Below are 16,902 nucleotides of genomic sequence, written 5' to 3'. Positions count from 1 at the left end.
TGTGCTTGCGCGCGCGTGCGTGCGTGTGCGTGTGCGTGTGTGTGTTGCGAGTGCGTACACTTTTGCGTGTGTGTGCGTGTGAGGTACTGTAGGTATGTGCTTTTACATTGCACCACTGACTGCATAGCCTCAGTCCCTTCCCCCACTCCCCTCCCATCCCCTCCTCCTCCTCCTCCTCCACCCTTCCCATCCATTCCCATCCCCCTGTCGCTGCACCGCCCCCCTCCCCTCCTCTCACTGTTATGTAACAGCCACCAGACCCCTGCGCTGCCTGCGCTGCCTGTCATTGTTGCCATGTTGGCTTATTATTATTATTGGTCTTGTTTTTTCATACAGTCGCTTGTAAATATGGGTGGTTGCGGGTTGTGTTTATTTATTTATTATATATATATATATTCTTTTAAAATATTAAACTTTTTATTCAATCTTTTTCGAAAATAGACGATGTAAAGTGCAAAAACCTAGCCTAGTTGCTTCTTTTGGGCTTGTTTTCATAGACCTGGCCACTTGTTTCTCTTGCAAAACCTGGCAATGCTGCTGCCTGCCTGAATGACTGACTGACTGCTTGATCGCCTGAGTGGAGCTGCAGTGCTGACATAGCAAGGCCTCCCGCGCACGGCCTGAGTGGAGCTGCAGTGCTGACATAGCAAGGCCTCCCGCACACGGCCGGAATGCACAACTCCTTGGCATGTCCCCTTTAGGGCTGACATTGACATTTTGGATGCCGATTAATTGCCATACAAAAAATGCGATGAATGGTCTAATTGTGTCATCGGCAATGGCAAATTATTGTTTGCTTTGTAAATGAAAAAAGACAATAACTTCAGTATACACAAATAATTAACTGACAATGTTTGGTGCCAATAATCCAAAATAAATAATGTGCTATGGCCAAAATAGTCCATATCTACAAGCTGGGTGTGAGGAATGAGTCAGTAGCTAACTACATAAATCATGTTTTATACAGTAATCTCATCTAGGCAAACGCACCGGCTAACAATGCAGTAGTTGGTGTTGTCATACACATAGTCAAATAATCCTTCATTCAAACATTTGCACAACTGAGAGTCTGCCAGTGTTAGTTTTACTGGTCTAGTGGGATTCCTCGGGACCGGCGTTGAGCAAGCATGTTGGATTACAGCACTGTCAGCTGCACATGACCTTTCACATACATTTTGACAAAACGATATAGTGTAGAAACAAATAATGAGTGAAGAGGATTTAGAAAATGTAGGTTTTAAAGTGCTTTCATGTTCTGAGAGAAACTGCTCCATGGTAGAGTCTGTGTGTGTGTGTGTGTGTGTGTGTGTGTGTGTGTGTGTGTGTGTGTGTGTGTGTGTGTGTGTGTGTGTGTGTGTGTGTGTGTGTGTGTGTGTGTGTGTGTGTGTGTGTGTGTGTGTGTGTGTGTGTGTGTGTGTGTGTGTGTGTGTGTGTGTGTGTGTGTGTGTGTGGTTTTACTACTCATGACTGTTTTGAACAACACAAGAGTATTAAAATATAACTATTCTCAACTGTAAGCCAGGAGAGGCAGGCATGCATACGACTCACATTTGTTCTGAGAGGGCAACCCAACCTGGACAACCTGGAGCTTCCTCAGGTCACCACTAGCAGCAGATGACCATACAGTGGAGCAATAGTCAAGATGACATAAAACTAGACTTTGAACTATCTGATGTAAAAGGGGACGGGCAACAAAAGAACAACATTTCCTTGCAATACCAATAGCTCTCCCCATTTTTTGAACAATATAGTGAATGTGGTGTGACCAAGACAGAGAGCAGTCAACCATCACACACGAGTTTAGTACTTCCAACTTGTTGAACTGTAGAATTGCCGTAACCCGTCAGTGTGTGTCTGTGCCTTACATTTTCATTACAAATACCAGAAATACCAGAAGGACTTTTGAGAGATGGCTGATTCTTTGGTTTATACATTAGTGAATCTGTGCACATGGTAAACTGTGGTTTGAATGGACCTGCTTTTGTTTCAACTTTGTGTGTATATTAGAAGCATACCGGTAGTGAAGAAAAAGGAAAAGGTTGCTCTCCCGTCTTTTCTTTAACATTTTGCACATGCAGGACTTCCCATTTATTTGGGTCCAGCACCGTGTTTAAAGAAACTATGGGGATGTACATATCCTACTCCTTTTTTCATATATTTAGAAGCATAATCATTTCTTGCCAGAGGCTGTTCTCCGGTTAAGTAGCAATAAATCTTAATGCCGCAGCCCTCAGTCAGTGCAATACCCTTTACAATCAATTAGTATGATGATATAAATAGTAATATACTGTAAATGTAGTTGTATAAGCAGTTCGTCTTTTTATGTATATATTTACATTTATGCATCAAGACAAGATTAATTTGCTGTGTATGCAGCAAAGTCAATACTTTATCAATTTGATATCATACTGTAGTTGGTGATTTAACAGTTTTCATTGAAATTCATATGATATGCTGTGCATTAGAATTGTTCACAACGCCACCACATAAAAATGCTTGTATCATCAGAAGAACAGGAGTTGCTTTCTGTTATATCATGAGTTGCCCATGTACATCTAAGCGTCTGTGTACTTGAACTTGAGATACAGTGTACTTGATATGTACTACGAGAGACACCTCAGCGCCAGCAAAGTCAGCCTTGCTGCATTAGTCACGATACTTTGTATTATATCTTATTGTCACGTCATTATGATCCAGCACTATATATGTCCCCTGGCAATCACAATTTGCGTCATCACTCAATGTTTGTATTTACGCAATGTGTGTGTTTGCACATTCACGCATTCATTGTCAATGGCAGTTAATGTTTGTGTTAGGACAATGTTTGTGTTTACAGTACACAAACCCTCAAAGCTCGACATAGGAGGGGCTATGTTTAGATGCAGGACCCGTGTTCAAATCCATTGTCTTGCATGTCGCCTGTCCTGTCTCTCTGCCCTTGGTGTCCTGTCTCACTACACTGAACTGAAATGAAGCACAAAAAAGAAGGTCTTGTTACTGTTAAGAATTTATAAAGTCCTCAGGGGTTCTTTTTACCCCCTTAGCTTTATATTTTGTGTCAATAAACAAAGCCTAGTAGCCTATGCAGCTGTTTACACTGTTTTCACTTAGATTTCTATGCAACACTCTTGCAATAGCTCAATTCAAGCACTAGAGCAGGGGTTTCTTTTCCATGTCAAGGACCTCCAAATGGCCATAGCCTCTGGCTAAGGCCCCCAATTGCAAAATGGTGTGCTTTCAGCAAAAATAGCAGATCTACAAGCTCACAACACGATGCGTTGTGATCTTATAGATTGGTTTGAGGGATTAAGGAGGGGGCCGAGTACAGTCAACAAAGTCTATATGGTTTAAGAGGTTAACTTTGACTTTATTTTCAAAACATGTCACGGCTCTCACATTAAAAATCAAGGGACTAGAGCCTAGAGGAAATAAAAATAAAGAATATTCCTGATCTGAGCCTATTAGCTAAGTTAGAACTTTAGCATCCCCGGGTCTTCACGGTCCAAAGAGATCCACTCCTCTTTGTGTTTCTCTGACTGACAGTAGTGTGTAGCATTGTGTGCCTGAATAATAGGCTTCATTGTTAGTGCCGTTTCTATAGCGACAGGACCTGTTTGCAGAGCAGAACTGAAAGCCGGTGAGACTTCAGAAGATGCACACACGACACGTCGGACAGACACACAGATGCTGGCGTTTAAAGCGCTTAACCTCAACCTAGGGCTGGCCGATATGTATTATGTACAGAATGAAGTGTCACAATATTTTTGACCAAATACCTTAATATCAATATCGTATTGTGACTGATTTCACCCACCCCTCCCCTCCCCCTGTTCTGTCATTTGTTTAACTTATCATGAAGCTAAACCTGTTCTGGGGCATAATAGGTGAATATTCTGTGAAAACAGTCAACGAGATCTGGTGCGGAGGGGAAAAGGTAGGGAGGGGGCCAAGTACAGACCCCTAGCTGGGAGATCCCGGTCAACGAAGTATACTGTATAGTTTAAGTAATTCACTTAGACTTTCGTTTTATAACATGTGTGAATTTCTTTTTTAATTAGGGTTTAAAGATATTTTCTCATTTTCAATTTACTGGATAGTCCAGTAGAGTCGAGGACGGCAGAGTGCAGAGAGGGATTGCTATGTAAAGCTGCGTTCAGACCTGAATATATTCGCCTCGGTTCATCCCGTTTGTGCTGCGCCAGGTCGCGCCGCGCCTGTTCGCGCAACTTCTCGTCTTTGCATTGACCTTGTATGTAATCGCGCCGCCTCTAACCATCCAAACGTTTTAAAACGTCATATTAGGAAATGTGGGACACACAACAGGGAGTCAACAGTGTCCTATAGGCTACCCCATTATATTCCCACGGGAGGGATTCCTGCGGTCCCCATGTAATGCGCCAATGCGGGAGCTGGCGAAAACTTCTGGGAACTCAGATTACAGTCCCCGAGGCTAGGAATTCCTTGACAGCACACGGACTGACTGACATGCTCATGTGGACCCTTCTAGAAAATTCTGCGTTTTATAAGCTGCTTAAATAAGAGTAGCCACTAAATGACATGTGTCTTGACATGTGTTGTTCTCTCTCTCTCTCTCTCTCTCTCTCCCCCTCTCTCTCTCTCTTCTATAGAAACCAGCCAACATTCTGGTCATGGGGGAGGGACCTGAACGGGGAAGAGTAAAGATTGGTAAGAAGTACTCAACCTCCCCTGCATGGAGATATTGTAGATGACTATTGAGCAGCTGGTTATTCATCACTCCACAGAAAGAGGTTTAAGCATTGCAGAGAGTAGCATTTTTATACACCGTTCAAATGTTCAAATCTACTGTGTCACGATTTCCATAAAGGCTAAATCCAAAGTGGTGGTAGTAGTAGTAGTATCATTCATTTGACTGGGAACTGCTTAAACTGTTCATTGCTGATTGTTTGATTGAAATTTTGATTTCACAGTATGCAGAATGGGTAGCCTACATTTCAAACGAAAGTCAATACAAAAACTGTTATTTGTGGACGAACCATGATAAAGCACTAACACTTGTTTACAACAGGGTCCACCATTTTCAATTCATGTTCAATTCATTCAGTCAGGTTATTCACTATTCCTACAGCATTTAACCCACCGGAGACTCAAATAAGTGCTATTACATAATATACTAGACTCTGAGTCTGAATAATGGTTTGAGTCTGTTTGAGCACCTCTTCATTCGTCAGTAGTGTTTCTGTTTTTTTTTCTGCCACATGACTTCACATGACATCAATGTTTCTGTAAACAAACATTAAAAGTCCATAGATTTGGCTGCCACTCTATGTTTGTTAAAAGTGCTCTAAACAAACATTAAAAGTCCATAAACTTGGCTGCCATATGACGTAATTTCAAAAGCCAAACGTTGGAAGGGATAGTGCCCCTCAAACCTCTATTACTCATTTTGACCTTCTTAGTATACTTGTATACTTGGTTCACAGGAATATTTGATTACACCATTCTGGGCCGAGTTATTGATAAATACAGTAATTGCTCATCTTGAACTTAAGATGGTTCTACTGTTGCAACTTTGTTAGTGAAGCATATGACTTACAGCTGATGCAAAAAAGTGCAACTGGACAGTTTTAAGAGAAATTCTGCAAAGTGCTAAACCTAACCTTAACCCATGTCTAACCAATGACTAGTCTAAACTAAGTATGCACCCCCAAAGGGCTTAATACACACACGCACGCGCGCACGCACGCACGCACGTACGCACGCACGCACGCACACACGCTAGCTAAGGTTTACATGTTTGTACCCTCAGTAGAAAATGCTACTGAGCACTTTTGGCCATTGTTTGAACCGTACAAGTCACCCAACCACCCCAAATACAGTCCAACAAGTTAATACTCGGTAAAGAACAGGGGATAATATTGTCTTATGTGACAATGCCCTCATTCAACAGCAGGATGTTGTTTTTTTACAGACAGGGCCATGCATGTGAAAAGATTGCATCCGTACCTCTAGGTCAAAGAGCATTGTAATAAAAACAAAACTTGACCTGTGTTCATAATCTTATAACCATACTTACACTTTGAAGCTGCGTAATCATTTAGATAATGTGTTTGTGTATGTATCATATGACACAAGATGACATGATACAGTGGTAAGCAAGGCAGGACAGATACAGACAAATGTGGTACAAACAAGTTCTGCAACACTAATCAAGCATACAGGGATGTGTCAAGTCTTGTGTATAATAAATATATTACAAGCATGCTTATACAACAGCCTTGGACAGCGGCCCCTTGTCATTCCATCCATATCATTTGTTATATGATATCTAGTAGGTCTGTTTGCTTTGCTAACTGCCCCTATCTCTCCTGTCCTTCCACTGTGCAGCTGACATGGGTTTTGCCAGACTCTTCAATTCTCCTCTCAAGCCATTGGCGGACCTCGACCCCGTGGTGGTGACCTTCTGGTACAGGGCCCCGGAGTTACTGCTAGGAGCCCGACACTACACCAAAGCTATTGGTCAGTGTGTGTGTGTGTGTGTGTGTGTGTGTGTGTGTGTGTGTGTGTGTGTGTGTGTGTGTGTGTGTGTGTGTGTGTGTGTGTGTGTGTGTGTGTGTGTGCGTGCGCGTTTACACAGTTTAATTTCAGTCTGAGAGTATAAACATAGACCGACCGTCCGTCCATCTGTGTGTCCGTGCGTCCGTCTGTGACCAACTAGTGAACAGCTAATCTCTGGCATCGTTGGCCCGATCTATGTGAAACTGTGCACACACACTTCCTGGATGTTTTCTGATTGGCCTGTTATAGTGCCACCAGGAGGCCAATTTTTGCAATACGCATTTTTTGACATTACTCCCACAGATGTTGTCCAATTAACATCACGCAAATCGATACACATGATCTCTATAGTCATGTGATCAAGGTAGATCTGTCCAGTTTTTCATATTTCATCCTGATTGGCAAAGATATGCATCTAAAGTTGGCAGGAGTGGTTCACTTTGAACAAAATGCCTCAAATCATGAACACAGTGCCTGATTGCCATGATGAACGTTCACATGTGTTGTAGCGCCACCAGGAGCCCGATACATTCCCAACATTGCTGGCCCACAATAACAATAACCACAATTCCGTACATTCTGTACATCCTGAGGACACACAATAACATAAGGTATTATATCGTTGACTTCCTCACATCAGCAGTGATGAAAATAGCCTGCATCCTGCATCCTTAGACTCACTAAATTGAGAAAGGACACAATCATGTCACCCTCCAGGGGTCCTGGGATGCAATACTGTACTCAGTACTGTACTCATAAAATGTCCTTGGGACCCATCTAAAAGACCACCCCTAGTTCCCAGGACACATTACATTGAAAACATATTTATATCACTGCATCAGAACAATGGGATAGCTTGAACATTTTTTAATTCTCCCTTTAACGTAATGTACAGACAAAGGAACTAGCGACATAGAACTTTGTCCTAGGACTGCTGAAGGCAGGAGAGAGATTATATTTTCGTCCCTGTCTGTGTATCAGCTTGTGTGTGTGTGTGTCTTTGGGCAAGACTGACGTCGGCATTATGATGTCAGTACTTGGATGCCATTGGCATTCTGTAGCCATGTAGAGCTCCATATTTGGTCAAGCCTGTCATCATCACATATTTGGTTAAGGATGATGTCATCAATATGGGTGGGCCTGAAAGATAAGAGCTCTACTGAGTTTCCCTTTTAGTTCTGAATAAGTTCGCCTTGATGACCGATCAATCATTGTGTTGAATAAGAATTACCGCTTCTCTTTTAGCTTTTGACTTATATATTGAACTAAAGTGTAATTCAATATTCTCAGAAATGCCACGTGTATATATCGGCAGGCTTAGTTATCACGTCCGGGAAAAGGACATTCAAAGACTTTTCAGTGGCTTTGGCAAGTTACTGGAGATCGACCTGAAGAATGGATATGGCTTTGTAGAGTTTGAGGACAACCACGACGCCAACGATGCCGTGTACGAACAGAACGGGAAGGAGTTGTACGGAGAGAGAGTGATCATCGAACACGCCCGAGGACCCCGGAGAGACCGGCATGCGTACGGCGGCGGTGGCGGCGGCGGCGGTGGCGGCGGTGGCGGCGGCGGCGGCGGTGGCGGCGGCTACAGAGGAGTGCGCGGTAGTGGTTACAGCAGACGAAGCCGGAGTGGGAGGGAGAAGTACGGGCCCCCTGTGCGCACAGAATACCGCCTCATCGTGGAGAATCTGTCTAGCAGGTGCAGCTGGCAGGACCTGAAAGACTTCATGCGGCAAGCGGGCGAGGTCACCTATGCTGACGCACACAAGGAGCGAACCAACGAGGGGGTGATTGAATTCAGCACCCGCTCCGACATGAAGCGAGCCATAGAGAAGCTGGACGGCACCGACATCAAGGGGAGGAAGATACGTCTGGTTGAAGACAAGTCTCGGCGCCGCCGCTCCCATTCCGGAGGAAGCCGGTCCGGGTCTCGTAGCCGGCGTCGCTCTCGCAGCAGAAGCAGGAGAAGCAGGAGCTCCCATTCGAGGTCCCCGACCCATTCGGACATGAGACGCGCCAAGACTGCCTCGAAGTCTCCGTCTCCCATTGAGGACCGTCGGCCCTTGAAGTCCCCACCGGCCTCTCCCTCCCATTCCAAATCCCCTTCCAGTACCAGATCAGCGTCCCATGACTGACCCAAGACGGACTGACCACCACTGTTCCCAAGATGGACCACCGCTGAAGCAAAGGAGAATTTGTAAAGAATAAATAGCAGAGTTCACCATAATCACATTTAAAGCTGCAATCCATAACCTTTAGTAAATAAAACCTTATTTTAGAGTAGAATACGTTAATTCCATTGGATTTCCATTGGATTTGCTGGGGGAAATGGGGTGGGAGTCCATAACTCCCTCCTTCTGGTCATTCATTTTTATCACCTTTGGGGATATGTTTTATCCCTGCTTCTGGTCAGAGTCAGACTGAATTAAATACATGCATTTCCTTTTGGGAAATGTTTTTTGATATTTATTGTTTGTTTGATATTTATGTTTGATATAATATCACAATTTAACTATTTAAAAATGAATGTTAACCACCCCAGCATCCATATTTTGGTAAAATATAAATAAAATAAAATTGTTCAATCAAATTATTTAAAAAAAAGAATAATAACCAGATTTCCTTTTTATTTCAGAAATAGCGAACTTAGCGACATCTACAAGCTCTGTGAGCTTGAAGAGCGTTGATACATTTGCTATTTGTTGTATGACAAAGATAGGGCTTGAGTGGTTATGAAAATGTTCCCCGCCTTTTTTTTACAAACTGAACCCTGAACAGTGACTACACGTCTCCATGCCGAGACATTTAGTTCCAGTGGTTGAGTAATGAGTAGGCCCACTACTGGTTCACAAGGTATTGCATGAAACTCAAATTGAAGTAATTTAAGTAAACATGTAGGTGCTTGCGTGTGAATTCAGATCTAAACTATGATTATATCTCTGTATTGTATTTGCACAGAATGTATTGCTTGGTATTTAATGATGTCTCCTCTGTAATAGCATTTTAAATGTCTCGTGCACACTACCAGTAGTTCTTTTTTTTCAGACGGAGTCTGGACGGAGTCTGGACCCTGCTAATGAATGGTTGGAGTACAGTTCAGCGTTGACAGACAACTTCTTCAGCCAATCAAAGTGTAACAAAAAAATGACATCATTTCCAGTCTCCAACTTTATGGCTTGGCCCCATCTTATCGCTGCTTGCAGCTATATTACATTTTATAATGGAAGTCATACGTCATAGATATGTCATATTCAACTGACATCATAGGTCAGGGGTTTTCAACGGGCCATGGAGGTATTGCATGTGGTCCCTGACCATGCATTTAGTAATGTAGGATTTGTTGATTTAAAAAAAAAAATCTTTCCACTAGTTGAGAAACCTTGAACTGAATGACCGGGTGACCTACTGTATGATAACTGACAAGTTGGAGGTCGAGAAATTCAACCGAAAAAGGGAGTTAGAATCTCAAGGGGGGGAGGAAGAGCACCGGATTGTCTGGTTGAGTCATTATTATTATTAGGGAATTATTATAGTCAATGGACATTGGTTGAGAAACTGTGGGATGCATACACATAGGGATGCATATAGCAAGTGTTAGAAAAGCACTAATCTTAGCCCATGTCCCCTCCCAACTAACAGTGGTTCCCAGATAGATGAAGTCAGGGTGGTGGTCCCTCGTTCACAATCAGTTGAAAACCCCTGTCATAGATGTTTTTTTGTGTAACACATTTAACTGATACAGGTTTAAATGGGAAGTTGTAGAAGCATAGTTTGAAAACACACATTCACAATGTCATGCGTGTTTGGAGGTAACGTGTTTAACCTTTCCTTCTGTATATATCCATTGACTTCCTCAAAGCTGATGAATTTGCATCTGTGTTTTGTTTCAATAAACCCATGTGACGGGACCCGACGGGTCGGTCTAATTGGTCACGTATTTGTCGGGCTTTCTTTCTGTATTCCTTCTGTATTACTGTATTACTTTTTGCAATAGTGTGATAAGCCTCTACCAGAAAATGAGATGGGGGCAATGAATTCCACATTAAATCACATGCCTTTGACATCCAACTTCCCTATGTTCCATACCGACTAAAATACTGCAGCGGCTCAACAGCACCCTAATGTCTCTCTTTTCTCTCTCTATCTCTCTCCTCCCTCTTTCTCTCTCTCTCTCTTTCTCCCTCTCTCTTCTGTGTGCATGTGTGTGTGTGAATGCCACAGACATTTGGGCAATTGGCTGTATCTTTGCAGAACTGCTGACATCAGAGCCCATCTTTCACTGTCGCCAGGAAGACATCAAGACTAGTAACCCCTTCCATCATGACCAGTTAGACAGAATATTCAGCGTCATGGGCTTCCCGGCAGGTGTGTGCATATCAGCAGTATGTGTGCCATACTAGATTTTCTGTTTTCTTCAAAACACACTTTTTGCTATTGCTCCTACAAATCGTGTCCAAAGCTCACACAAATCGGTGCACATTATCTCTGAAGTCATGTGATGCAAGGCACATGACATCAGGCAGACTTTTCAGATTTTATTCCTGTTGGCCATAACTTCCCTCCAAAGTTTGCAGGCCCTTCTAGTGGCACACAATGTAAAAAAGAAAATCACCTAACTGCGAATGAGCATGTGAATGCTAAGTTAATATGTCAAGATATCACAGATTTTTCTTGGACATGAGAAGACATAGGCTAAGGTGATTCTGACTGCAGAAGCACGGCCAGTCTGCCACTGACTGCATTCTGTCTACCTGTCCTTTCCAGGTGATGTGAGTGAGAAGAGAGCGTTTGTTTCCCCCGCGTCTGCTAGCATGATTACGTCACATCATTAATGTGGCTCCTACCTCCTAGTCAGTGATCTTTCCATGGGGGGTGGCCTCAGGTGGCACAGGCCACCCATGGGATGAGGTGCCAGCACTTCCGTTTATGCACTCTACAGCGTAGGTCTTGCCCAGCGTGGGTGCCACCCCATACACACTTTGTGCAACTGGAAACAAGCTCTGAAAGCACTAGAATGCACCCGGGCCACAGGGTGCCCTTTCGTGGTCGAGAGTGCTCTGAGTATCACCGAAAAGAAGCACTGTCTTAAACCGGTTTTCTAAGTGTCGTATACAAGACAATAATGACGGTCGGATGAAGTAAATGTGGCGCTTGTGGCTTCTCTTCCCCGAACACGGGCCAATTGTGTTAAGTGTAAAGACGCATTGTGGTGGATTTGAACCCCCAGCCTCTGCGGTTGTGGGAAGGCACTTTAGCACACTGCGCCACCCAAGCGCCCGCACAGCCAAACTTAACCCCCATAAAGAAGTCAACGAGATTGCATTTTTCTGGGTTCCTCCAGCACACCACAGTTGTTCGAAACATAAGCGATGTGAAGGTTCACAACCTTTTAAACCAAGCTGTTGTTTTTTTAATCCCTCAGATAAGGACTGGGAAGACATCAGGAAAATGCCAGAATATCCCACACTTCAGAAAGACTTCAGGAGAACAACGTGAGTAGGCACCTGATGCTCTGACCATCTTTCAAGTAATTATGACAGAACATGTTCTGTCTGTTTAAAGGGTGGCGCTATAGCACTCAATTGAAAATGCAAACTTTGAACAGGCATAGCTCATGAACCGTGTGACCGTCAGCTATAAAACCTTGATAAACATATGCGTCTCCTCACGAGGAACTGAAAAACAGTTCAAATCTATCTCTTCCCGGCCTGGCACCTATCTCTTCAGCGGTCCAGGCACCATGGCCAGTAGCCCGAGTCTGGCAGTGTGCCGCGGGTTCGACTACCGAGCCTTTACTGCATGTCACTCCCACCTCTCACCCCTCTTTCCTGTCAGCCTACTGTCTGTCCCTCTATAAAAAATATAAAATAAAGGTGAAAGCCCCCCCCCCCAAAAAAAGAAATCTATCTCTTCCCGGGATCTTTGATGCTTGCTTCACGTGAACTTTGGACCAATATCTATTAAAGGAGTGTCTCGCTTTTGTTTTTAAAATTAAGCTTTTATGAGCCAATGAAAATTGCAGTTTTATGAAAAATCTTCTTCTGCCCCTAACACATAGATGCAGAGTTACATGTTTATGAAACTTTACAGTATGGTAGAGGGTCATGTCAAATGGCACTGAAACAAGGCTTACTCCAATTGGCCAAAGGGGGGTGCTATAGCAATCGTGTGAAAATGAAAACTTTGAACAGGCATAACTCATGCCTCATTTGGCCAAAATCAATGCACCTTGTTTATACCTTGACTCATGCAGAACACATCTGTAACTTTGACCAGTAAGCTCCGCCCTCAGATTTTCCGGCATTTTGAGCAGTTTGAAAAATCTTTTCCACCAGATTTATATACTGTAGGACATATAAAATATTCTGTGTATGACTCTGCTTGTGTTCCATACTCTACAGGTATGCAAATAGCAGCCTAATCAAATATATGGAGAAGCATAAAGTTAAGCCTGACAGCAAGGTTTTCCTCTTGGTGGGTATATATATTTCTACTGTAGTTATATTTACACTATACCCTGTAGCTGTGAGTATGTAAACATGGCAAACCAGTGTGATAATTTGCACAAAAAGTATGAGAAAATGGTCATTGGGTTTTATGTAAATATGACCAGTTTATGTTAAGCTCTAGAAACGATGCACATGTTTGCTCCGCTCACCCCATAGTCTAGTGTTCCTCATGCATGGCCATATACTCTGTTTCATTGGCTTTGCCGCTTTGGTCTATACTCTATACAGTAGTTTATACTATACTGAAACTGAATTGATACGTTTCTTGGTCTACCTGTATTTGTCTAGCAACTATAAATATGAACAAAGTCACAGCCGGTTTTTAAGATGTTTTATGTCACAGCCGTTATGTTTCACAGTGACAAAGACTTTAATTTTGAATCAGACTTATGAACTGTCATACGTCATCACCTCTCCTCCTGTTTTCCTTCAAGCAGAAATGACACACACACACACTCTCTACATGCAGGGATGCTAGCTAGAGATCACATGGTACAGTAGCTTCCATTGCATAGAAAGACATTAGAGAAGGGACCAACCAAATCCCACTTGTGGTTCCCAAATCGCTGGTTGAGAACCATTGATTCAGAAGAGTCTCTCAGCTAGCTGCTACCATTTGTTTCTTTGTTTCTCACTGGCAAGTTGTTAAAAGCTGTTTGTTTTGGGGGGGGGGGGTTGTCCAGAAAGACGAATGTGAAGAATGTGTACAGCTGTGCCCAGACATTTTGTACAGTACATGTCATTAGGATTATGTAAAGACGAATATCACTCACACACAGTGCACGGTTCTCCAATATACTTGTTCTTACCCTGACTAGGGGGGTACTGTTGACGGCAGTGCGGTGTGTAGATTTCGCTCACAATTCAGTGTTTGCGCTTATATTTAGTTTTATAGATTTGTCATTATCACCACGATAAATAAACTTTCATAATCTGGACCGTGAGGAATCGAGAATAAAAAACACTATATACACTATATACACTATATATATATATATATATATATATATATATATATATATTGAAATAAATATGCTTTGAAAATGCAGAATGGCTGCCATATTAAGTGGTAAAAAAACACTTTTTTCAAGAGGATATAGAAAAGTTTAAATTATGTTTAACTCTTGGCTTAAACAAATGGAGATCACTCAAGATGAAGAACCCAAACAGCCTCTTTAAAAGCCTGAATAACAAACTGTTTCATTCATGCCCTCAGCTCCAGAAACTCCTTACAATGGACCCTACAAAAAGGATCACATCTGAACAATCACTACAGGACCCCTATTTCCTGGAGGACCCCTTACCGACCACTGAGTGAGACTCCAATACATTGTTAAATGTTTTGTGAACATTTCCTCTATATTTTCACAGTCAGAGGCTGCATTCCATTATTGTAAATGTAAAAAAAGTGATTTATTCCTTGAAATATGATGAATTGGCATGTCACTCTTTAATCGGCCATCAGGTTGTTGTTGTTGTTGTTGTTGTTGTTGTCGTCGTCGTCGTCTTTTTGTTGTTGTTTTTCTTGTGAGAACAAGTTTGATTCATTAAATGGATACAAATGTGTGTTTACTGTTTATCGCCACAATGTCAGTGCACAGCAAACAACTAATTCAGTCCTATCTCTCTTTGTTGTTTTTTGATCCAGTGTGTTTGCTGGGTGCCAGATCCCCTACCCTAAACGAGAGTTTCTAAATGAAGACGAGCCTGAGGAGAAAACGGAGAAGGTAATCATCCCCTGGCACTGTGGAATATAGAATTAACGGACATGAAACTGTATTTTTGTTTTTGTGAGCTGACCACAGTGGCACATGGAGTCTGTCTTTCACAGGGGGGATATAATTTTTCAGCTACCATAGTGGTTTTCAGAATAGAGGCACTGATTTGGAACAGTTTGTTTACTTTGTTCATTTTTAGCCATTTTAGCTGTTGCTCTCATCCAGAGAAAGGACTCGGATTCTTGTTAAAGTTTTCATGGACCCTAATATCTGTAGTGTGAGTGAAGTGTTCAGACATAAACCCTATGGCTATGGCATAAGGGCTGGGGAGCACCCACTGACGTTTTAAGAACCTTACGCCCCTGCATAACCCTACAGTATATGTATTACATTTACTCCAGTGTGTAAGTAACCAGGAGTTGTCTGTCTGGTTTATCTACAATCTACATCTTCATTTGAAAGTACAGAACCTGGCCTGGAATCTCAGTGTGGAACGTGCATTTCCAAGGGGCGTATTACAAAAATGCCTCTGGTGATAAATCTGCCCAATATTTGCATACTTAGCATACTTGCCGAGGGCAATTCTTTTTTTTTGCAATGGCAGAATCGTCTGGTTTCTAGAACCTCTAATACTTAAATACACACAATGAATTGTACATTGCTTATTTATAATATCACATGTCATATTCTAAACAGACTTAAAAGGATTTCAATATTTATTTTATTGTTTATTTATTATTTGACAGTGACCATGCAGTATAATGCACCAGATAATATCCGGTGCAATATATCCTGGGAGAGGATTTTCTGTGACACACAATTTGGGGCACATTATATAACCAGTAAGACCCCATGAGGGCGAGAGGTTGCGTGCACGGCAAGTATCCTCCTGGGTGGCGGCAGACGGCAGACTGCTGGAAGAGCGTTGGCGCTTTGGCAACATATGGAATTAATTCTGTACTGGCCATATATGGAGCGTGTCTTGAGTGTACAGCGTTTGATGAGGTCAGATCAACATATGGAATGAATTCTGTACTGGCCATATATGGAGCGTGTCTTGAGTGTACAGCGTTTGATGAGGTCAGATCAACATATGGAATGTCAGAACAGGAAGGACGGGTGGGGAAGGATCAACATATGGAATGTCAGAACAGGTCAGCTCCATATATGGAGATCTAAGGGTTTGAGGTTTGAGGTCAGATGTAGAGTTGCTGGCCGGCTCCATATATGGAGATCTAAGGTTTTGAGGTTTGAGGTCAGATGTAGAGTTGCTGGCCGGCTCCATATATGCAGATCTAGGTGTGATCCAGCCTTCTCCATGTATAGTTATGCAGGGTTAGATGAGGTCAGTGTCGTGATCTTCATATATGGAGATGGCCATATTATATGGAGGCGTCACGCCTCAGGCATGCATGGGGTGATTAACTAACTGACGGATGGTTTTCATAGTAAATGTGACCTGTGGTCACAATAATAATAAATACAATACAATTAGAAGACAAGACAGTTTATAAAATAAAATACAACAGACTTGTCCTAGACATGTGAATGTGCATGCTTGTAACAAGTAGGCCCTGCTAATAAACAGTAGAAATAATACTGCTGATTTTTGTCATCATGCAAGCCCAGAACAGTGCGATGCGTAAGGCTTTTCGGAACATTCTCAGATTACTGTCGAGAGACAAGAGTGATAGAGGAAGCAGAACACAAGCTGGCCAAACATGAACAGCAGTATAGAACAGAGGTCAAACCACCACCTTTCGAGGTTAACATCACACACTTGTTTTCAGATCTCAGAGTAAACTGCATATGTCCCATATCGCAAGTCACACGTCATGATCCCATATGAGAGAGAGAGAGAGTTATTTCAAAATTGTCCATATCGTGCACACCTCCTTATACTGAAGGTGGCAGATGGCAGATTGTGTGTTTGTGCAAGGTGAAGGGCACAGTGTACTGTGTACAGTCAGTAGTACACTAACTGCTCCCCCTATCTATCTATAGCTTAATTCCAATCCCCAGATCCTGCAGCACGTTTACAGCAGCTGCTATCAAGTTGGCAACACCCGATAGTAAGTAATATACCACACACTACTGGCCTAGCCTAGCCTAGCCTAGCCTAGCCTATAGCC

At 42.6% G+C, this 16,902-nt stretch overlaps 2 protein-coding genes across 5 annotated transcripts in view; both read left to right on the top strand.

Annotated features, from left to right (window-relative positions):
- Positions 1–16,902, top strand: part of cdk19 (cyclin dependent kinase 19) — a gene marked incomplete at both ends in the record, with an annotated part of 72,361 nt that overhangs the window by 44,629 nt on the left and 10,830 nt on the right. For all 4 annotated transcript variants that reach the window (XM_079525486.1, XM_079525485.1, XM_079525484.1 and 1 more), the window contains 7 exons: positions 4,629–4,686; positions 6,367–6,498; positions 10,765–10,908; positions 11,966–12,035; positions 12,945–13,017; positions 14,269–14,366; positions 14,701–14,779. In XM_079525486.1, coding sequence (XP_079381612.1) covers positions 4,629–4,686; positions 6,367–6,498; positions 10,765–10,908; positions 11,966–12,035; positions 12,945–13,017; positions 14,269–14,366; positions 14,701–14,779 — 654 coding nt within the window. The remainder of the gene's footprint in view (positions 1–4,628; positions 4,687–6,366; positions 6,499–10,764; positions 10,909–11,965; positions 12,036–12,944; positions 13,018–14,268; positions 14,367–14,700; positions 14,780–16,902) is intronic.
- On the top strand, positions 7,830–8,678 carry LOC306940510 (serine/arginine-rich splicing factor 6-like; the record flags this gene model as incomplete). Its single annotated transcript, XM_079525609.1, has 1 exon — positions 7,830–8,678. One exon carries the CDS (start codon positions 7,830–7,832, stop codon positions 8,676–8,678), a length of 849 nt encoding a protein of 282 aa, XP_079381735.1.

The sequence above is a fragment of the Electrona antarctica genome (genome assembly GCF_951216825.1).
Source record: "Electrona antarctica genome assembly, chromosome: 17".
Classification (NCBI taxonomy): Eukaryota; Metazoa; Chordata; class Actinopteri; order Myctophiformes; family Myctophidae; genus Electrona; species Electrona antarctica.
Note: the sequence above shows the minus strand (reverse complement) of the source record. Positions and strands in the feature narration are given on the sequence as shown.